The 24,304-nt window shown below is 43.1% G+C and overlaps 1 protein-coding gene across 1 annotated transcript; it reads left to right on the top strand.

Moving 5' to 3' along the window:
• Positions 1-698: 698 nt before the first annotated feature.
• dselb (dermatan sulfate epimerase like b) lies at positions 699-6,216 on the top strand (the record flags this gene model as incomplete). Its single annotated transcript, XM_079234231.1, has 1 exon — positions 699-6,216. The coding sequence occupies one exon, from the start codon at positions 699-701 to the stop codon at positions 4,344-4,346; it is 3,648 nt and encodes a 1,215-aa protein (XP_079090357.1). The 3' UTR covers positions 4,347-6,216.
• Positions 6,217-24,304: the final 18,088 nt, after the last annotated feature.

The following is a 24,304-nucleotide window of genomic DNA, read 5'->3' as shown; positions in this document are numbered from 1 at the left end:
CAATTTGCCGATCAGGATTTGCAATTTTAAAGCAGCGGGCAGTTTCGGAGTGGAGTGTCTTGCAGCCGGAGGGTGGGAGGGAAGGGAGAGATACCAAGCAATGTTATCTGCGGAGATGCGTTGTTGGCTGAGGTTCCTGTCCGCGGATGTTGCAGCTCGCTCGGGCTGCGCACGGAGCCTGTGGGCGGCTGTGATTGGACCGGACGCCGACTGGGGCTGACTGATGTTTGTTCGGCTAAGGAAATGTTTCGGAGGAGGAAGGAGATCGATATGAGTTACTGGAGCACGCGATCGGGGACGATTGCCAGTCTTCACGAGCACGCGTACCACTGTGAGGACGGAGGAGGGAAACGTGCAGGATGTTGTTTCTTGGATTTAAATTCAAACCGGACGAGAGACGTCTTCCTACCGTCAGACATTTATGTATAATTGATGCGATGCGTTTTGTTGCCTTTGCAAACTGTTATGAGATTTTACAAGTGGATGTGGATAGTGTTTTTTCTTGCACTAAAGTTTTTTTTTGTGCCTCTTCTTTGACATGGGACTTTGAATTTGCATCATTTGTCTTATAAAACATTTTTTTTTTTTGGGACAAATATATCTCACCTGGACTTTTATTTTGAAATAACTGAAGTTATGGGACATTACACCAACTTTTTTTCTTTAAAGGACATTGCCTAATTTTTAAATGCAGTAAAATGTATTCAGAAATGCCCGGCAACATGGCAGTTAACTGGGTTTTATATTCTGTTTTTTTACTCCCACTGTTCGCAGTGGGGACAGCTTTCTCGGGCGTCTTCAACGCCACAGACAGAGACATTTTCACAGATGACTTGCTGCAGGTCAAGCTCACACAAGCCAGAGCGACTGAGCAGTGGAAACTCCGCTCCTCTGATTCACATCCCAACCTATATTTTAACCAAGTGGATGTGTTGCACTTGAGGCAAAGGTCCTCCACCACCCACAGTCACATATTTAAAGTCATCCGGGCCGCTGCGCTCACGATGTTGGCAAACGTTCCCTCTTACATGCCCCCTGTGAAACATGTAGAGTTTACAAGCAAGTGGAATGAGATTTATGGGAACAACCTGCCTCCCCTGGCTCTCTACTGCCTGTTGTGCCCAGAGGACTCTGCTGCCCTGCAGTTTCTTATCAAGTTTATGGATAGGATGGCTGAGTACCCAGACTGGAAGGTGACCAGCGCTCCTAACGACGAGGTCCCCACGGCGCACTCTCTCACTGGGTTTGCTACCGCTTATGACTTTATTTACTCCTACCTGGACGAGCGGCGGCGGGATGTTTACCTCAAGAAAATTCGCTCTGAGACGGAGCAGCTGTTTGACCTCTCAAAGTACAGGGGGTGGGGCAAACAGTACCTCCAAAATCATCAAACCACCAACATATTAGCCGTCCTGATCGGTGCGATCGTGCTGGGATCGCATGACGACCGGGAGTCGATGATCTGGAAACAAGTGGCGGTGAGCTACATGGAGAAAACCATGTTCCTCCTCAACCATGTGGTCGATGGCTCTCTGGATGAGGGAGTGGCCTACGGGAGCTACACCGCCAAGTCCATCACGCAGTACGTCTTCTTGGCTCAGCGCCATTTCAACATCGACAACCTGGAGAGCAACTGGCTCCGGGGACACTTCTGGTTTTATTACGCCACTCTGTTGCCGGGCTTTCAGAGAACGGTTGGCATCGCCGACTCCAACTACAACTGGTTCTACGGGCCGGAGAGCCAGCTGGTTTTCCTCGACACGTTCGTCATGAAGAACGGGACGGGCAACTGGCTGGCTCAGCAGATTAGAAAGCACCGGCCCAAGGACGGTCCCATGGGGCAGTCGGCCGCGCAGCGCTGGGCCACTCTTCACACGGAATACATCTGGTACAACTCCCACCTCGCGCCGCAGCCTCCCCACGACTTTGGGAAAGCTAGGATGCATATTTTCTCAAACTGGGGTGTGGTGACGTACGGCGCCGGCCTACCGAACGGCCAGGGTAACACCTTTGTCTCCTTTAAGTCCGGCAAGCTGGGTGGCCGCGCCGTCTACGACATCGTCCACGATAAGCCTTACTCCTGGGTGGATGGCTGGAACAGCTTCAACCCAGGCCACGAGCACCCGGATCAGAACTCTTTCACGTTTGCTCCTAACGGACAGGTGTTTGTGTCTGAAGCTCTTTACGGGCCAAAGTACAGCTACCTGAACAACGTGCTGGTGTTCAGTCCGTCTCCTACTAGTCAGTGTAACGCGCCGTGGGAGGGGCAGTTGGGGGAGTGCGCTAAGTGGCTGCGCTGGACCGATGAGGGCGTGGGCGACGCCAGAGGGGAGGTGATTGTCGCCTCCTCTCACGGGGACACCATGTTCGTGAGCGGCGAAGCGGCGGCGGCTTACTCCCCCGCCATGAGACTAAAGAGCGTGTACCGAGCGTTAGTCCTGCTGAACTCACAGACCCTGCTGGTGCTCGACCACGTAGAGAGGTGGAGCGACTCGCCCGTGAAATCCCTCAGCGCTTTTTTCCACAATCTTGACATTGACTTTAAATACGTCCCGTTCAAATTCATGGGCAGATATAACGGCGCCATGATGGACGTGTGGGATGCTCATTATAAAATGTTCTGGTTCGACAGCCAGGGTCACAGCCCTGATACCAGGATACAAGAGGCAGAGCAGGCGGCGGAGTTTAAAAAGAGGTGGACTCAGTACGTCAATGTCACTTTTCCGGTTACAGGCCCGGTCAGCAGAGTAGCTTACGTGTTACACGGCCCATATGTCAAAGTGTCCAGCTGTAGGTTTGTGGATAATAGCAAAAACGGAGTGAGAATTTCTCTAACCGTAAATAACACAGAGAAGATAGTCTCTATTGCGACAAACTATAAAGACATAGGAGCGAGGTCGACTTATTTAGGATTCGGAGGTCACGGTAAAGTTGAGGATAGATATCAAATCACTCGATACGGCCTCGGGACCCAGCTCATCCCCAAGCCAATCAGCACTAACAGTCAGCTGTTTGACTTTGGCTTCACGGTCAACGTGATCGCAGGGGTCGTCCTCTGCGTGGCCATCGCGTTTCTGACCATGCAGAGGAAGTTTTACGTCTGCTTCAGCAGGCTGATGCGTTACGCCCTCCTCACCGTGCTCATCCTGTGGATCGCCGAGCTGCTGTTTGTGTCCAACAGCTGCGATCAGCTCCTCTGTGGGGTAAAATGGAAAGTTGCGGGTGCCAAAAGCGAAGCAAACAAACAGATCAGACTGTACGAGCAGCGCCGGCTCCCTCTACCCACCGTCGTCATAACAACCCTTCCCGGTTCGGGGTCGGAAATACTCAAGCACCTTTTCTACAACAGCTCCGACTTTGTTTACATACGAGTCCCCACCGAGCACGTGGACATTCCCGAGACCGAGTTTGAGTTTGACTCCCTGGTCGACGCCTGCGAGTGGTCAAGGTCAGACGTCGTGCGCGGACGGTTTAAGATTATTCAGGGCTGGCTGCATTCGCTGGTCCACAACACCAAGCTGCACTTGCAGAATATTCAGCTGGCAGAGGGCAGCAGGGTCAGACAGCCCCAGAGAGCCGGCCCCTCCAGGGACCGAAAGAAAAGATCCAGGAGGAGAGAGCCGGCGTCGGAGCTGAAGGGCAGACTGAGAGCGAGCCTGGACAGAGATGCAGAGTCCGTGAGGGAGATGAGGCGGCATGTCGCCGAGTTCCCCAACGCCCGGGTGGTGCTCAACATGCGGAGCGGAAGCTGGTCGCTCAAACTGCCTTTCATCCAGGAGGTCGTGGGGTCGTCCTTGAGGACAATCTACCTGGTGAGAGACCCTCGGGCGTGGATTTATCTCATGGTTTACAACAGCAAACCCAGCCTCTACTCCCTCAAAAACATCCCGCAGCACCTTTCCTTGATATTCAAGGAGGGCGCTGGCAGCGACGGGTGCCCGACGGCGGCGCCGGAGTTTAAAACAATCCAGAGGCTGCTGGCCCGTTCGGAGACCAACCCCATCCTCATCCTGGCTCATCTGTGGCGGGCTCACACCGCGGCGGCGCTCCGGGTCAGCGAGGGCCTCCCCGAGGAGTCCTACCTCCAAGTGAGGTTTGAGGACGTGGTGAACTTCCCGCAGGAGACGGCGGAGAGCATCCACACGTTCCTGGGGGTGCCCGTCTCACCCGCAGCCCTCAACCAGCTCCTGTTCACCACCTCCACCAACCTGTACAACCTGATGTACGAGGGGGACATTTCACCAGCCAACATTAACATGTGGAGGCAAAATATGCCGCAAAACGACATCAGACTAATACAGGACGTGTGTGGGAGCGTGATGGGGAGGCTGGGTTACACCAGTTAACCTGCTGCTGCTGGTCAGCTGATATTGAGCTGTCTCGTTCTACTGTAGCTGCCATCTATGTTATTTTTTTTGCACTGACCTTACATTTTAAAAAGATGTTACGAGTTGAGGAGAAGCTGAGTAGCATTTCTGTCTCTTTTTCCTCTGTTAGTCGTGTTTGTTTGGGTGTTGTACAGACAGCAGATGTTCGTGAGGGAGGAATATTTTACATTAAAATAGGTGAGCTCATGTTATTCTTTTCACACTCACTTGTAGCACTTTTTTTTATGGAGTGAGACTTTAGACCTTTGCATTTATTCTGTTATTGCAGCGTCCAACAGCAGCTCAGTCTCACAGTGAAGAATGTTTACTGTTTGTCTTAGTAAGAGAGTTTTGCTGATCCCTAATCTGTGATGTCAGAGAAATGTTTGTGCAAAATCCATATCTGTTATAACTGGCTCATTAGTTGTTTTGGTTGGGTGAGATGGTGTGGGGGGGAGTCAAGAGATATTTACTGGTTTGAAACAGATTTGTCATGAAGCTCATTAATGGGTAAGACTCACACTTATTGACAGACTTCTAATTCGTAGCTTTGGGAGAGGGTTTTCAAACACTAGTTCTGAACTCTGTGTGTTGTTTCCCTTTAAAACTACAAAATGCTGCAATGTAAAGACTCGATGGCAAAGCAGAGAAAAAGCTTTGTTGCTCTAATATAGACGGCTGAATGGGACGGATTGTATTGTCGTTCCATCAGTGGAGGGATTTTATTTAAAGCTCAACTATGTCATGATGGCTCGGTGGCTTAGCACTTTCACAGGGACTCCTTTGATTCTATGCGCGGTTCAGCGCGTTTTCCAAAACTAACTGTACTTTATGTACTCGATTAGCTTGGAAATATTAAACCTCTGAAGATATGTGAACCTCAGAAGATAGTATGTGTAGAAGAAAGAAAGTTAGAAGTATTTATGGGTTCCAAAGTCACATATCCCACAGGATCAGGACTGAATATGATTATTATAACTCCCTTTGGCATTTATTGAATTAGATCAGAGGAAAGTGCTTAATAGGAATCAAACTGAAAAAAAAAAAACTGTCAGTCTTGACATATTTCTAGTCAAAGCAATTTCCAAAGCATCCCCCTCAGCTACTCATATTAATCTGCAAAATGCCATAACTGAGGCTTACCCTGTGTTTTATTGTTGTGTTGTTTTCACTATAAAAGCCTGAAGGATATGCAAACAATTTTCTATTTCCCGTCGTGGTCAATCAGATATCCAATGATCTTTTTTGGGGGCCTTTGTCGTGAGAGAGTTCAGCGAGCAGTGGACTGAATGGGCAGCGGATGATTATTAAGAACAGCTAAAAAAATAAAAAAAAGTCAGAGACCATTTGGACTGTGTGCCGTTATGCTCTGTGTCCCGGGCGAAGGTATACATGCACCTTTGAGGCTGCCTTGCTTTGACCTTCATGCACTGTAACTGGATCACATGTAACATGCAGACGGTTCACTCAATTATAAACCGTCTCCTCGCATCTGTACACACAAGGAAAAGATTTAAAAAAAACACACATACTGTGCCCATTTAGAAATATCCACCTTTCCTCAGCTAGAAACAGTCCCGTTTGTTTTCCTCTCTGCGAACACTGAAACCCTTGACTGCCTGGAAAAAACCCGTTTGATGTTTGTGATCTTTGAATGTGTAGACTTGGCAGACATGCTTTCACTTTGGTGTTGCAATCTTGTTACCAACTCTGTTTTGTATTTGCTTGTGGGGATATGGTTCCTTGCTTCTGTGGCCTTGAATTACAATCACTTTCTTTATAACGGTTTTCTGTGGGCTCTGGAGCAAGCAGTGGAGATGATGTAAAGAATATAATAAATTCATAAATATATCGGCAACCAGTCTTTTGTTCGTATGCAGTGAGTTGTTAGTGGATTCTCTTGCGCTGTGATAAAAGAATGTACCATGTGATTTCATAAGATCAGTCCTCATGTGCTGCAGATATTGTTATTAAAAGGCTGCTCATGTTATACTATTATAATCCAACACTACAAAAGAGACGGCATACATTTCAATAGTTCACAATGGTTACTATACTAACCCACTGGTGAAACTTGTGCAGACATGTCTGCTGTTACAATTATTCAGTGGCAAAAAAAAGAAAACCTCCCTTTTTATTAGTCATGGATGACTGAAGCCTAATTGCTGGTACGAGTGACATGCATGACAAGGAGGAGCCGACAATTAATAACACGGGAACCTGAACAGGAGCCGGTTTTTGGAGAGAAAAAAACATCAACAGGTTGTGTCTGGCATCACAGCCGGGTCCCAGTGAGTCAGTGGTTTCATTGCTCATTTGTTCATGATCCTTCCTGCAACACTCTAATGCTTGGCAGGGCCCTCGGTGCCTAATCCTCACTTCACTGAGAAAACCTCAGGCAAAGGTCTTGGAAGGAAAGTAACTGCGAGTCCTGACTTGCACTCGTCAGTTTGGATTCATTCTGAAATATATGTGTATGAAGAATCTCATGACTATTACTCATGTTGAGCTTCTAATCATTATGATTCTTTACACCAGTGGTGGAAGAGGTACTCAGATGTGTTATAACACTTAAAACGGAGAAATACTCTTTGTTATTAGCACTGTAAAGGTCCTGCATTCACAATCTTACCGAAGTATAAAAGTATTAGCATCAAAATATAATGACTGTACCAACAGTTCAAGTTACTCCATTTGCCAAATGGTCCATCTCAGAATAATGCCTCTTGATTATGATTATTGATGCATTAAGTGTCCATTTTTTTATTGATGAAGCTGCTACAAGTGGAGCTAATTTCATCCACTTTAAATACTGCTAGGTGGCTTCATCTCAAATAATGTATTAGTTTATTTATATTCCTCATTGATAATCTGATTCTGCAAAAACTACAGCTGCCAATGAAATATAGTGAAATAAAAACTATACAATATTGGCTTCAGATATGTTGTGGAGTGAAATTGTAAAGTAACATAAAACAGTAGCACAAGTACCTAAAAATTGCTCTCATGCTTGGTACTTCAATACATGTACGTAGTTACATTACACCACAGGTTGTCAATAACTTCAGTTCTGTGGAATCATGCATCTTATCTTGACAGCTTTTATTGGATTTTATTGGCCACTTTCTCATAACGTTTTATTAATGGTCAATTCATAAGTTACTGAGGCTTGAGGGTTGCCAGGTTGGGAAAATCGTTATGGCGGGTATTTATCATCATCGAGCAGGCAGTGGTGGAAAGTATAAGTACATTCACCGGCACTGGACTTGGTATCATTTTAAGGAGTGTCTATTTTACATGAGTATTTCTATTTCATGTTACTTTATTCTTCTGTGTCACCACGTTTCAAGAGGAAACAATGTATTTTTACTACATTTCAGAATCTACTAATTTAATATATAATAATATCTCTCTCTTAGAGGCCATGAACAGCTTTGTTTGTTATACTTTTTAAACAATTTTCTGATAATATGTGTTTTGAAAACTTTCTCCACATAACTGCAGAACACTGCAGGGCATCTGCATCACAGTTCTTTTGTTAACTATTTAATAACCGCTGGAGACTTGATGGATTATTGTAAAACCATATACAAGTCAATAACTTTTAAAATGAGCAACTAATTGTAGATTATTGACTTTTGCTGTGACTCACAGCCCTGTGTTTATGACTTTATTATCATGTATAACTAAAGACCTAACGGCTTACTAAGCTAATAGATCGTTAATACATTGATTGTGGTCCAGATGCCTGCAGCTAAAAAGACAGAGCAAGTGTGGGAGGAAAACACCAGAGAGACATTTACAACAAGCAACAGCGCCCAAAATGTTCTTATTAACGGCTCAGACCGGATCTATATGATTAGTAAAACGTTTATTAACCATTAATGATGCTATTTTTTACAAATTTATGAAGGCTGCTTTCATTAAGGCACTGGATTTATATTTCATGATACCACTTTCTAATAAATCATGCTCTTTATAGGGTTCATAGGTTGTCATTAATAGTTAATAAATCATGCTTTAATACATTATTATTCATATATGTGAAATCCATTTATCTATTCTATATATTATACTCTATTTTAAAGTAAGAAAACATCACTTCATGAATGGCTTTATTGCAGACGTGTGGACTTGTGAGAAAGTGATACACATGAGTTATTAATGACTTGATTAGAGTAGTTTTTCATAACCGGGCAACCTCAAAGTTGCTCTTATTTTTAACTGATCTATAAATAATTAGTAAATGATTTATTAACTATTCACTAAGCTGTTATTTTTAAAGGGTGCCTTATCAGAAAGTCTTTCTGATGGAACACAGATCACTTCCTCATTGGACCTTTTACCAGCATGGCATCGCACATTCATCTTCCCTGTGAAGCTAATCAGGCTAGTTGACGCGTTAAGTCTGTAATCTCTGCCAATGAAATTTAATGGCGTCTTAGAAACGGGCTAAAAATAAAACTATATGTCAGAGTGTTTACTTCCCATCTGGAAAATAAGACTGCTGCTGCACAGGAAGACACACATGCTTTATGTAAGTAAACCTTTTGATGTCTGATCACAAAAAGCAGATTTGAAGAACTAATTTCAGCTCGGTTTTTCTCACAGATTAGCGCAGATGTTTGATAACCGATACGTAATCATTGCATGAAATGGGGTTTCATATGGAAAATGATTTGCATTATAATCTAATCCCGTGCCGCAGCTCGGGTGAGTGATCAAGTAGAGCTCTCTCCCACTATTAAGCACATGCAGATAGACTAGCCGACTCAATTTCCACTGAGTAGTCATACCCTTTGCTGTTCCACCGTCATCTGTTCGCCGCTGGTGAGTCCGAGTCCCAGGAGAGCCTCTCCCTCGCCGGCAGCCATCGCTCCTGCCACCGCTCATTAATTAACCTTTGCTGCAGCCGCCATCAGTCAACGTGCAGCCATGATATTCTGGAGAGGAGTAATCATTGATGACTATTGTGCTGGAGAATTAGCCCGCTGATGGAGAGCAAAACCATCCTTGTTACCTCAATATGAATTTGATGTGCATGACTTGCGGCCCTCAGATGACAGAGGAGAGGAGAGGGATGCTTTCAGACTTCGCCGACTAGATGTAAGCAGCATGGCGACCGCCGCCGTTCTTATATTTAGTCCTTTTCACGTTGGTCGACAACGCCTGCAAGGTGCTCACATCCCTGGGTTTGGATACGGGGAAGGCGCACGCCTCGGGAATTGCCATTAATAAGAGTTGACACGCAAGGAAATATGGCGCATTGTCAATTTGTAGCTGGTGGCAAGTCATTTCTGTAGTGAAAATGGGATCTTCCGTACCAATAAAGAACAGCAGCAACTGCTAATGAAGGCCAGTCTGGTTTTATAGCGCAGGGAAATCAGACCGGATGAGGCATTTTGAATTTCACTCCAGGCAGATCTCTCTATCGAGGCTGGCTCACAGTTGTGAGTCAGAAACATTCCTTGAGGCTTTACGCAATCCTTATTGCCAATTTCTTTTTCTTTTTTTCTTCCAGTTTGACAGGATATACGATCGTCAGCCAAATTTGTCAAAATGAGACAACTCCACATTAACTGCAGATCTGTTTTCTCTGGATTTCAAGGTCATTTGTAGCATTTCAGTTATAATTCCCCTCCATATGTTTATTTGCAAACAGATTTTTTACTTTGTAATTCATTTTTTTTGTGCAATTTACTTTAATTCCAAAAGCTGAGTGTTTTTATGACCGCATGCCTTTGTCTGAAAGTCAAATGAAAGTCTGTAGAAATTAAATTTCCCATGAGTATTACATAACAATATGAGAGAAGACTTTACTTTGAGAAGTTTCTGACTTTTTGACTTTGGAAGTGAGACCCTTCAGCATAAACCAGCTTAACCTGTCTCCCCTGACAACGTGGTTAATCCGCTCTCTTGTTCTGTGCATCACAGACAGTTTTGCAGGGACAGACCGAGCGAGCTCTCTTGGCTCTTGGAAATTGAGCCCCTGTAGTATGGTATGTGCCGGGCTCCTCCGTCTCTCCCACTGTGGTTTGCTGGCAGTGCAAAAAAAACAAAAAAAAACGAGCAGAATGATGTGTAAGCTGGAAAAAAGAGATACAAAGAAATGATTTAGCTGTTGTCTGACTAATGCGAGTTTACCAATTCCGTGATGGAAAGGCCTCGCCGCTTGTCATTTAATGAGCTGTTCCTGGCCTTGAAAGCAACGAGTGGCCGTGCGACAGCGTTTGAGGCCTGGTGTTATTCTGAGGTGTAGGACTGAATCCAGCTGGCTGGCCGACAGACAGACAGACAGACGGGGAGAGGCTCTTTTCCTAGATGACACACTCGGTCGTCCTTCATTACAGGGACCCAGAAACCTTAACCCGCCTGTCAAAGTGCTGCCGCCGCTCTCCTGAACCATGTGTGGGCAGGGCATGTCTGTCATGTTTTATGTTAAACACAATAGGACCGATAGGAGAGGAGGAAAAAAAAGAGGTGATTGCATGTCATGCAGTTATTGTGGGGGCGTCCTGTCCGGCCTAATTACATCAAGCATGAGTCATTGATCTCTAATTAGTGGAATTTATGTCTTGAGGAGCAGTAACGAGCCCCGATGACTTTGGTCACAGTGTGCCTTGGAAATTACAGCTGAGCAACATATCGCTGTAAAGTCCTACAGACATTAAATGCATCATTCGTTCCCCCTGTCTCCACTTAGATATTCACATCTCATATTTCTTTTGATAGAGAGGAAATGGAAAGCTATTTCCTACAATAAAGAATTGACAGGAGACCCGCCTGGGTGAGGGATTGTTGCACCGTGGAGCTTCAGAGATAAGACAATCATTTTACTCTACACAGATTTCATATCATCCTCTTCCCATAACTGTCCCACCCGTAGCGGCTATCTACACAGTCCAAGAATGCAGCCTTAAAATTAGTTTTTTTTTCTTCTTCAGTTCCCTTTGGGTGACCCTCCCCTGCCCTTTTAAGAAACTTAACTTTTAACATTTCCTTGCAGTCTCACTATTGGCTCTGTACAGCCTCCAACAACAGTGTTTTATTTTTGAAAGGAGACATCCTGACACTGACAGGCGGCAGGAGACGAGGGACAGTCGTCACGCTTCTCTCATCCCCGAGATTTTCATCTGCAGACGAAGCCAGATGGTCAGATTCTCTGCTCATATGGTTGTGTTCCTCAGAGATCATCATTCTTGGGCCTGCTTGGCAAACAAAAAAAATGAAAGTGAGGAGATGCTAAGAAGTGATAAGAACTGAACAAGGTCAAGACAAACACCGCCAATAACAGCATACCTTGGGTGGAACTTGACTCCTTTGCACGACAATTCCTGAAGGAAGAAACAACACTTCACAGTAAAAAGTAGAAGCAACAACAAGACGTGTCACAGCTTTGAAAGAGGTAAGAGGTGCCGTCCCTTTGCTGGTGTGAGATGATTTACAATGAATGCCAACTGTGACATTGTCTTTGATGTCCATTCACAGGATTAAAATGACCAGAAGGATACATGAACTGCACAAAGGGCCACACTGTCTTCTTTTAGTCTGCAGAAGGTGCCTAATTGTGTGCCTCGTAGCAGGATACAGCACAGTTTGTCCCCCAGCTCCATGGCTGGATTAACCTGCTCGGGGACCCCAGGGGGAAAAATGAGCTGCTGGGCCCCGGTTACACCCAGCGGCCCAAAGCATGCTGTTAGGGTCATTGATTGGGAATCAAAATAGCAGGGCCTCAAGAAATTTGGTTGGAAATCCAGCTTCGGCCTCCACTTTCTGTCTTCTCTTACACATCAGGGTGATCGCTGCAGGTGCTGATTAACACTAGAACACATCCGGACAACGTATTGAGAGTCAGGTTCAGACATTGTATAGAGTTGCCCTTTCACACATTTTGCAAACAACATGAGATTGTCAGAGTCAGACGTGTTCTCACCTTCTGAAAACACTCTGTTGGTCTCTGTTGGAGCGCGCAGGAGGCATTGTGGTCAAGTAGTCAATTTGTAATTCGGTCATTAACAAGCAGGTCTCTCGCCGTTCATTGAATTTGTCGCCCCGTAACGACAGAAGTCCCAGCATCTATCTTCTCTCTATGTATGTTCGCTGGCCTCTATGTGTGAATTGCAAAGTCAATGGGAAATATGCGCTGAGCATTATGGATTGACACTAAAGTATGTCTGCAAGTTTAAAAAAATGCTTATACTTTGGTGAAAAATCAACATGAATAGTGGTGCTGTATGGGTCTGCTTCATAAAGACATGTTAGAGATGAACAAGGAGAGAGACTTGAGAGAAATGACAGAAAGAACAGAATCTACGTCAGTTGCTAGCTAGCTTAATGCTAACGTACAAACACACTGTTACGAATACACCCATTGTGGTCCAAAACTCTGAATGTAAATATATATGACTTATCGTCAAGAAAAGTTTAGATTTTACCTTCAAGTACCCTTTCTTAAAGTAAGAATCCACAACTGTTTCCTCAAATATCCTGTTTTTTTTGTGTATAAAAGAGTTCTCTGTTCTATCTGGTTTCTTAGAATATATTTAGAAAAGCCCCTTGATCACTTTGAATTAAATTGAACAGTCAAAGTAGTGTGTGTGGATTAAATTGAAGAAGTGGGCAGTTAACACGAGGAGTGAATCGCTTCGGGGAAGGCAAGTTTGCTGCAAAGGAAAGTGACTGCCTCCAAGCCAAAAACAGTTGCAGATGTTGGTGCCTCTCCAAGATAAAGCACTCTGCAACTTTAAAATGCAGACAACACCCGTGTGTGATGACAGCAGAAGAAATTAAGTGGGAAATGAATTCCAAAACAATGTTTGTTTATGACCAAATGTATCAGTGGAAATCAAAGAAAACAGGAAGCTAATAGATGCCGCGTCAACGCCAGAATAATTCACGAGAAGCGGCAATTCATTCCTTACTACATCACTGTCTGCCAAAAAAAAAGGAGAAAATGACACGCTAAATATAAAGGCTCCTGTTCAACACCGCTCCTAATTTAGGGACTGTGGAGCTCAGAACGTGTCAGAGAATTTACCCTTTTGCATAAGATTGGAGATTCTCTCTGAGCTTATTTTTCAACAGCTGCCCTCCTGTCTTTCAGGGTTACGTCTTAAATCAGGGCGGCAATTTCACTTTAAAAATGTTATCAAACCGGGACGTTCTCCCCTGTCACAGCAAAGTTGGTTTTAATAATTCATCGCTCCTGACAAACCTCCTCTGGTCCCTCGGATTCCTGCAGCAGAGATTAGCAAGCGGAGGTTTCCCGAGACGGAGAGGTGACACGGCTGCCTCTCGGTGTGTTTACTAAGTGTCATTTGTGTCCTTTTGCAAACACTCTTTGACGGGTTTTTTGATTTGACTGGAAGGCACAAATGATGGCATTACTTCAATAACCGGTCGCGGTCACAGTGGCTTTGCTCCCGAGCCTCGACTATAATAAGAGTAATGTGTGGATGGTGTCCCTCTGGCAAGGCTGCCTCATTAAATGGCTGGAGAAGAGTGACTGGCTGCAGGGGCGATGAATTATTGATGAGAGAGCTTGATTAATTGAAAATATCCTCCATAGCAGGCAACGGTGTGTGTGTGTGTGTGTGTGTGTGTGTGTGTGTGTAGACTTAGGTGTGTGTGCGGTTGGAGTAAGTGGCTTCATTTTGACTATAATCAGTTGATGCATAAAGCACAGTATTTTTTTCTTTATTGGTATTCTGCACAGGCACACACTGTCAGACATGTATTGTATGTGCAGTCACAAATTATGTTATTCATATAAGCACAGTCCAGGTAGGAGATGTAACCGCAGTCTGCAGAATGTCAGTTGTTATTAGACAACCGGCGATATTTGTGTTGGGAGACTGCGAGCATCTCCTGCACCTGCGACAAGTGATGAAAATGAAAAGATGAAGATGTCGAGCGATGAGCAACAGGACCGGCACGAGTTAGCTCAAGTAATGACTCGCTGACGACGCCAGAGAGGGGGTTTACAAGCTGTGCTTCAATTCAGAGGTCGACCTGAAGGCGAGGTCGACCCGGTGTCTTTTTTCCACGACCGTGACAGTTTATCCTCACGCTGGCCAGAGCTAACGATGCATTCGGGCGCTCCTCTTCGACTCGTAAAGTCAGACTTTTCCCGAGTTAATCACCGGGAAGGTGGTCTGCAAAGTGTAAATGCGGTAAACTGTAAAGTCTCACGGTGCGAGTTAAAAACGATATTAAAAATATTATTCGTCCCCCATGTTGGGTCGCTTGAGAAACAATGAACTAGAAATACAAATATGACCACGTTAGAAAGGGTTGAAATACACACAGATTAATGGCAAGTGGCAATATCGAACACCACAAAGTCACATTATGTCATTATGTCGGCACTCATGGTCATAGATTCTCCCCGTCTACAAACTCTCCTGGAATGAGATGAATTATTATTATTGCCAAACAAAATCAGTGATTTGGCTTTTTAATGACAATGACAAATGCTGTCCAACATGTCAATCAAAAGTTGCCCAGTTGGGTGACATCTGGTGACGGTGAAGGCCATAGCATATGATTCACATCATTTCCATACCCATCAAATCATTAAGTGACTTTGGGGCCATGTATTAATAACATGACCACACAGGAGAATTTATATGAACATCAGAACTCTGCATTGACTGCCTACAGAACAGCTTCAAACAACGTTGACTTAAGACGTGGTCCTTGGTGGGGGTTTATGGCACAATTTCTTCTTGTTGTTGTAAATAAATCAACTTTATTGTTTAGACCAATGCATTTCAGCCTGTGGACTGCAGGGTCATCCTGGATGGGGATGCACTGATACCGATATCGGATATCTGGCCGACACTGACTCAAATAGCTGGATCACAGTAGGACCGATCAATTCAATTCACTTTTTGTTCTGCATATTATATACTGTACATTATCTACTGGTATTTTATGTTTAGACCAATTTTGACCAATTTGTTGCTGCATTAAAAAGGTTTACATTTTGAAATCTTTTTAGTAAGCTGCTGGAGTCTGATTTATTATTTTAATAACAGCAAAGCAACTCAGTGCATTTATATATATGTGCTTATTTGTTACTTTTTGTTTTCCTAAGTATAAGTCAAGCCCGATGTGGCCTTACACATACAAGAAAGATCCCAGTCTCTTTCACCCAGTGGGGCATTCAGCTAGTTAATTAAACACTGGTACGGGATCGGTACTGGGTACAGGCTGGTATCCAAAGCCCAGTTATCAATATCAGGACTGAAAATGTTGAGTCAGTGCACCTCTAATCCTAACATGGTCCAACAACTAGTTCCTTTCAAGCACACGCCGGCCGTATTCAACCCACATTTCTTGGCTCTGGACCGGCGTTGTCAGCCTTTTGTGACCAAGATCAATGTGGACTTTGGAGGCTCCAACCTGGATTTGGGACACAGCTTACAGTACCTCCATTATCTTGTTTCCTTCCAATCCTTTGTCAACATGCAAATCCAGTCCATTCTCCTCACTGAACTTCCATTAATACCCATCAAGGCTGCCATCAGAATTCCGTGTGAAGTCATGCCAGGGGAAATTACCGTCCCTCCTGGCAACCGCCAATAACAAATGACTTATATATGAACCCAGATTGATTTGAAATTCATAAAGGCAGAATATATTACAGCCCGACTCACTTCTTAAAAAACGCTTAAAAGGACATAAACTCATTTCTACCTCCTAGTTTGATTTGACATTTACCAACTCCAGCGAAGATCATTGCATATGCAGCGATAGCTTCCGTGTCGCCCATACATCAAGGTCTTACGCGAGGTAAACCTAGCGTTAAGCAGAGCCCCGAGGCAAGTGTGCTACTACAATGCTATGTGATAGAACGTGATGCATCACCACTTAGCACAGCAACGGGCGGAGTTCAAGCTGTGTTTGTGCAGAGAGATGCTGGGTCTCTGAATGTCTGGGCTGCAGTCACACTGGGAAAGGTTCTTCATGGGAAAGGTTGTGGAGTCTTGAGCGTTCTCCGCTGAAAAAAACAGAGACGCTGCACTCGGGTTATTGTCACGAGCGGGTGATCAGTGTGTGCCAGTGAGCGCTACGGTTTAGACTAGCACCGATTAAATCACTGGGATCAGATGCGTGAAGCTTCCCAGTACAAAGAGTTGCTCCTACTGACTTCATTCTTAGAATTAGGACGTTTTCTAAGAATTTCCTGTTGAGGATAAAAGTTATTCACAAAGCATCTGATCCCTTAAGAGAGCTCCTAAGGTAAAACATTTAAATACAATTAAAACGTTAGGAGATGGAGTTTTAAGAGGCTTAAGATATTCTAAAGCGGAGGAGAAAAATGGTGGCAAGATAAAGAAACATTCTCCAAACGCTGAATGACAATGACTCGATGAAATGCTCCAGATTAGATGGTGCAGGAATCATGTTTGTGATCTATCTCATTGCTCACATCTCCCTCCCATCGCACTTAAAGCCAGAAAGGAAAGTGATCACAACACTAAGATATTTGGCAACTGGAAAAATGTAAATGTCCGCTGGTTTATAGATTTATAGATAGATTATGCTTCTCATATGGAGTAGTCAATCACAAGATCTGGTGAAATCTTATCCATTCCCAGTTAGTTGGTTACTTTCAAAGTAGGCCTGTGGCTTACAAGTAATTCAAAAGACATTCATTGCATAATTTAATGTCAGAACACAGACTAAATACTATGATTGGGCCACCAAGAGTGCATTGTTCTTCTTTCTTTGGATCAACCATCAGACGCTCATACATATTAACTATTCTCACAAGGGTTTCTGTGTTATAGCACTTTAAATGATTCAAATAGCCCTTGTGGTTGAGGAGAAAACACAGTTTTAGTCTGGGTATGAAAACCTTCGCAATTTTCACAAAAACACGGGTGGGTTTTAATACCTTAAAACAATGCGTCATACCTAACATCGGGGCCAAACCACAACTCCTCACCGAGGTGAAAGTGTTTGCTACTGAGAGTCAATCCTGAAGTTGGACTCCTCCCTAGAAAGTTTGTTGCTCTCTGAGATTATTCTCAGAGTGTTTGCAAACGGGGCCCCAGGTCTGTGCGAGGCGAACAGGTGTGAGTAATTAACAGATTTTAGTGGAAAAACTAAATAAGTGGACAGCCTCATCATTCTCTAAAAGCAAATCCAACTACGTTGATACATTGCTACATAAACATATTGCTGTGGAGGCTTTTAACTCATTAGAAGAAGAAAAAAGAAAAGAAAATAATCGACAGTTGAGATCATTCCTCTTTCAGACCCTTTGGGGCCAGACAATCCAAATAATCCATTACGCCTCAGACTGAAGTGAAAGCATCTCTGCTCCTCAGGGCATGAACCAACTTCAATACCCAGATAATGTAGTTCATTAACCACATGTCCGCGTCTGTCGAAACGCCTGATAGTGTTAGATTTCATGTGTTAACTTGAACGCAGCTTTTTATATTGACATCTTCAGCTGTTTTCCCAAAATAGAACTTTTACCGGGATATGGATGAGTAGAGCTATTCACCTCATGCAGTACAATTTAAAACACTTGTCATGAAAAAAAAGTAGTAAAATCCATTACAGGCTCAGAGGCTTCTTGAAATATAATCTTGCAATAGAAATGAACACTATAATCAGTATATATATATATATATATATATATATATATATATATATAGATAATGTCGTCTTCATAATATCTTCACAGTGAGAGTATTGCAGTGAGGTGGATTTCATTCACTATAATCTATTGAAGAACACAAAGAGTCATAATCTTTAAAAGAAAGTCTTGCTGTTTCTTTAGGATACACTTCAGTATGTCAAATCCAATACAACATTGAATGAATGGTATACTTTTAGCAATTATTTGACAGTGTTTATGGACAGTATTAGTCTGGGGAAGAGGGCCAATAACGAAGCTACAACCGCGCTAGCAGCTCTGCGGTGCTGAACCTCATATTAGCATGCTAAATGCTAGCGTCAGCATGCTAACATGCACACAATGACAACCTGTTTGCTCACTAACGTTTGATGAATATCACTAAATGCGGTACAGCTTGAGAAGAACGTTTTGGACAAATTGTCAAGATCAAATAGTTGTTGGGATCAATCTTGTGGCCACCATGGATATCTTTACTGAATCTTCTGACAATTCATCCAATAGTTGAAGAGATATTTCAATGACGTTGACCTTATGGTGGCGCCACAGGAAAAGATAGGAGGTCACCAAAATCATTAGGACTCATTGTCTGGGAATTGTGATTGTCTGGGCAAAATTTCAAAGCATTTTCATTCAATGGTTGTTGAGTTATTTCAGTCTGGACCAAAGTGGCAAGACAACAATTAACATAATAATAGTGTGACTATAAACACAAGTCCAGAGAGGAGATCCTTTAGTATCCTATGTGCGCACAGAGAGATGTTTTATTTCTCAAGACTTCGGGGTCACACACAGAACAGAGACTGAGAATAAAGCCATTTTGAATTGCCTTTCGACATGCGCATTGTTTTGTGAGCCTGTAAATCGCCTCGTAGTCATACTTGGACATGTTTTGTCATCAATTGTATAAAAAACAAGCAATATATCGGCTGCATAATTTGTTTTTGCCTCTGCTGTGTCCTTCTTAACTGGCCCTTTCTCACCTGCAGACCACTGACTGTAGATAATAGCTTATTGCTCAGAAAATCAATCAGATTGCCTCTGAAGATTGGCGGCCTGCGTGTTGGTTTGCTTCTCGTAATGGTGTTTGCCCAAAGTGTGGTCATCGAACGAGAATCATGCCCTTCAACTGAAAATGTTTTTTGCTAACCTTTGAGCATCAAGATAAAGGCCGTCCGTGTGTATTCTCTCTTGACACTTGATGTATTTTCTCTCAAGAGCGAACAGAGAGGAGGAAAACATTTTTCCATTTTCAGCGAAGCCCTGATGATGTTTGCTAATATAATTGCCTTCTTGTTTGAATGAGATCCAAGTAATTGTCAAACATAATAAACCACTACAATACATTAGAACCATTTCAAGGTTTTTGAGCTAAAGGTGCACCATTCATGCATTCATTTGAACATTTTCTTCACTGCTCTTTTGATAATACGCTTCTGAGCAGAAACTCGATGGAGCAAAAATTAGATTTCTTGATTTGATGTCCTTTTTTAATCAAGGTTTTTCAGCCCAGGCTGACTGTTTGGCTGACGTAATGTCAATATCAACCGGGTTAGCTGTGTTTTCTTTGGTTGCGATGCCAATTTATTACAGACTTTCATTGGGGTTATTGGCATGGATGCTGCGTTAATATTTCATTGGAAAAGAAGAATGAATAAAACAGGTAATTTCCCTTTTCAAGAAAGTTCTCATTAGTGGAATCCAATAGTTTCCAAGTGATGGACGAGGAATGTATTGAATTATTGATATCAGTCAATACACATTAGCTAGTTTCAGTTGACCAGCATTTAAAAAGGAGCTCATTGATGTAATGTACAATGTAGTGTGTTGTCTTGATGGATTGTAGACATTCTTTTCACAAAACAAAGCTATGCTCTTAAGAGATCCATTTTCAGTTTCCATTTTTATGAGGTATTATTATTAATAGTCATGGTATTGGAGACACACTTCCAGTATATTGTGTGGTGTCGTTGTGCAATGTTCGTGAGGTTAGGATGGATGCTTTAGAATCCAACACATTACCGTTACGTTTTATTTTGAAACCCAGCACAGCACATGTACAGCATGTCACAATAAAATAAGATTAAGTGGATAAACTTGAGCATTAGTGACACTAAATTATTCCAAAGTAAACTGATTTTAAGAATGCGATGAGGACAAAAACTAAACCATCTGCCTTTTTTCTCCTGCTCCATATTCCAGTCCATATATTCTACACTTAATGAGTGATCCCAGCTGCAACCGTGGGGCTAAAGGTCTGAAGTTGTCGTCACATTTTTTGGCAAAGAGGTTTCAAAGAGAGACTTAACATACAAACATAGCAACTTTCATAAAAACTCAAAAAATAGAGACTTTCTGATAGCATTCATTTGCTCACAGAAGCATTTAGATAAAAAAATATGATACGGTGCGAACCATTGATTGTTATTGAGAAACAAAGAAGCCCGAAAACAAACGTATTAACCAAATTCTGGTTCAATCTAAATATTAAAGCTTGCAACCAATGACCAAAAAGTCACAAATATATCTGCTGTTTGTTTTGTTTCGCCCTGTAGAAAATCATCTCTCTGCCAAATGATCTGCTGTGAACCTCAGCCGTCATTACCCGGTGACAAACAATCAATACATGCTATTTCTGAGCTGCATTTTCTCCATCAGCATCGTGACAGCTGTCTAGAGTTCCCTGATCTTGTTACTTGCTGTTGTGTGTGTTGAAATATCCCTTCAGGTGTTCAGAAAGGCCATCAGTGACTCCTCAGCTGGAAGAGTGGGAGGATTCAGGTGTTTGATTTTGGTTGGATTTGGATTCTGTTTGTTCCGTTTTAATAGCTCCTGCTCATCCATGTTAAACTAAAGATGTTATAGTTTGACATAAAGACAAAAAAAAACTTTTTCTTGCCAAGAGTTAGACGAGAAGATCGATACCACTTTAAAACCCATGAGAGTGGAATCGATCTTCTCATCCGAAGAAAGGAAAAACGAAATGTGGAACTATTCCTCACAGTGTCATGTGACCTCTCTCCTCTTCCCGCCGAGCAGAGACTCTTTTGTCGCAAGTGTGCAAATAAAGGCGAATGAGGCGATATTCGTGCCAAGTGGGGTCATCTACACACCATAGACTGTATGAAAGAAGTGGGCGTGGTCACAGTGATGTCACCCATTGGTCAACTGCTGATTTGAGGCTTTGAGTTAAAATAAATAAATGCGATATCTCAGTAAAGTCAGCATGGACTCAACTGTATGTGCCATAACTCAAAAACACATATGCTAGTGATGACAATTTCAAAACCATTGTCTAATTTTGGACGGACGTGGATATTCACTGCAACCATGTTGCGAAGACCTCCGACTTCATGAAGTAATTCTAGTTTGCGACCCAAAGGGACACAAAAGTGTGGAGCCAAATACACCCTAACGCTGAATACGACAATTTCTAGGCGACCAAAAAGGTTACGATTAACTTCCGCAAACTGAAAACTCTCTCTTAAGGTTTTGAGAAGCAGACAACTCCCAGCCGACCTGTCAATCACAAGGTAGCCCCGCCCTAAAACATGCCCTGCGTTATCATCTATTTTACTCTAATTGAACCATAATTTACGAAACGGACATCATGCAGTGTTAAAGAAGACTTGAAACTAGCGATTGAAACCATAAACCCGTGTGCACAATGTCTACTGAAGTAATAAATCAAGTGAGAATTTGCATGTGTGCCCGTGCCCTTGTTTGTGCTCCAGGGATTGAAACTTGTCCCGACATACATAATGCAAACTGGTGCCGACACGCTGCAGTAACTCAGAGAGTAGATTCAGATGATGCAACTGGCAGTTGGTCCCTAAACCTGCAGATCTCGTTATAGGACTGGCACACGAGCGTGGGAACAGAGACCATGAACAGATATGTTTTTATTAGGTCTTCCAGATTGAAGCATGCCTACTTGTCTTTTCCTCGGGGAGGGGCGTAATGAGATGCTGTTGGTTGACATGCCGTATGAGAACCAGTGAATACATCGAAAAGAAGGTCGAGGTCTCGTTTGGTGCGTTTCAAAAGATTCTGTCAGTAGGTGGTGTTTTTTTCTGAAAGAGCCTTTTTTCTTCTTCCACCCTTCAACTCTTCCTGATTCCAGGTGCGGAGCCAAAAAGTGAGATCAAAGCAGCTCATCTCATCTCTAGGATGTTTTTGATGATTCTATGTACACGCTGCCACTGCCTTTGTTGTGCTCCAGTTTTTTGGCCCTTCAGAGATAAGGAATTGGCAGGCAAAAATATAGATGATTATGCCTTCATAATATGATAAGTCCAAGCATCAACAGCGTCTCCTCTTTTCCCCTCATCAGATCATTAAAAGTTTAGAAATGTATAAATCTGACATTCATGGTGAACTGCGATAACTGCACTAATTTCCCAGTTTGGTTCCTGCTTATGAATCAAATTACTTCTGAAATGAGTTGTTCTGTAACACACAAATAATTAAATCAGTCTTTTAAAATGTTCGAGTTGGAATTTAATTAATCACATTTTGGTTTTCTATTGAAAAAAAAAAAAAAAAAGCATCTACACAGAATGCAGATGACAATCTGAGTCAGTTGCTTAATAAAGAAGACCACAAGCTATTGTTGGGTTGCCCAAATAACCTGAAGTTACCTAAATGAGAGGATATAAAACAGTCTTTAATTACCCTGTGGAGTTTATCACCACTGGTAGATTCATGGGACAATGTTTTTAATTGGGTCCCGGCTTTGTTTGCTTCACATTCTTTCCACATAACGCTTGCATGCTATTTCCACTGAGAGTTGGAGGCAACAATGCAGCGATAAAATGCAGCAATGTTCCCTCAAATGCAGTGAAGAAAACTGCAGCGACAGTGCACAACTGAAATATCTTTATTTGGAATTTATCTTGAAAGGGAATATTTTCAGTGCAGTTCATTAGCAGGGCCTTCAAGGACACACAAAGAGTACAGGATGTGTGCACCCTTTAATTTGTGTGTCTGCAAACGACAAAATGGAATGAATACATCTTGAATCGTTTGCTAAAATATATTATGAATTTCCGTGATTACTCGGATCAACAAAGCACAAGGCCACGGGCTATAATTGATAAAAAAAAATATCAAAGGTTTCTTCGCATAAAAACAGCAGTTTGCTTCTATTTTACGAGACATTTCTTCCACCGCTTTTCCACAACAGCAACCAGGAGCAGCACTCCTGCCGAATTCAGCAGAGGATCCTAACTCATTCCAAGTCAATATAATGTCCAGTAGGGCTTTCTGAGCGGACCCATAAAACCTCCCCTCTAGAACTGATAGGTGCCGTAAAATCGTTCCCACTGATGCATTTTGTGGATGTAATTATGTTCCTCAAATAAAACAATTTACTCTCCACATTCCGGTCAGCCGATCCGTAATTATTCCTGAACTCGGGTCCTATAACATTTTAATCAGGCTGTGATATCGAACTGCTGGAGGTGCAATTAAAAAATGAGCAGGAATTAAGCACCATGTACGAGGAGGATTGGCAGGTTGAATACAGAAAGAATGAGTGCATCGCATAGCTCATTAAAAATGTGGATCGCAAAAGAAAAGGATTATTGAAATAGAAATCTGACCTAATGAATAAAACATGATAGAAAGTAGAAAATAGGCCAGTCAAATAAATGTCCGTGAATTCAGAAATCAGTTGGTTTCATGTCGGAGTGCTTTAAAAGAGGGGAAAACAAGAAAACTCTGTGGAAACTTGTGTTTTAATGGTGCCATGAAACACAGAGCGCTCCAGAGAGCGTTTGTGTAATATATAGTTATACAGTTGATATTTCTTTCCCTGTTGATTGTGTTGTGACCTTTTGATTTCAAAGCAAAAATCACCAACAGAAACAAGGGCAACGTGGGATCAAAAAAAACAGCGAGCTATTTGCAGCGGCGGCGACGACGCCTCCGGGATCGTCCCCCCCGAGTCCCCGATGCTCAGCGGGAAGTTTGTCAGTGAGGCGGTCGTCCGGGCGACGCCGAGGCGAGACGCCCTCAGAGAACTCCTAAGACTTCCTCCAGCCGGCCTCGCTGAGCTTTATTCGTACCTCCTGGCCTTTTTCCTGCTTATGATTCCCCCCCTTGCGAAAGTGATGAATTAGTCAGGGGATACTGCTCTTATGTGTGCACGCCGCCGTGATTGAGCTCCACGCAATTTGATCTGTGAAGTGCGGCGCTCGAGGAAAGACTGAAGGAGCAGAGAGGCCGTGTAATGGAAAACACTCGGCGCGCTCAGAGCGGGGAGGTTGACGTCAATGTC

This window comes from Taurulus bubalis (assembly GCF_910589615.1).
Source record: "Taurulus bubalis genome assembly, chromosome: 18".
Lineage (NCBI taxonomy): Eukaryota > Metazoa > Chordata > Actinopteri > Perciformes > Cottidae > Taurulus > Taurulus bubalis.
Note: the sequence above shows the minus strand (reverse complement) of the source record. Positions and strands in the feature narration are given on the sequence as shown.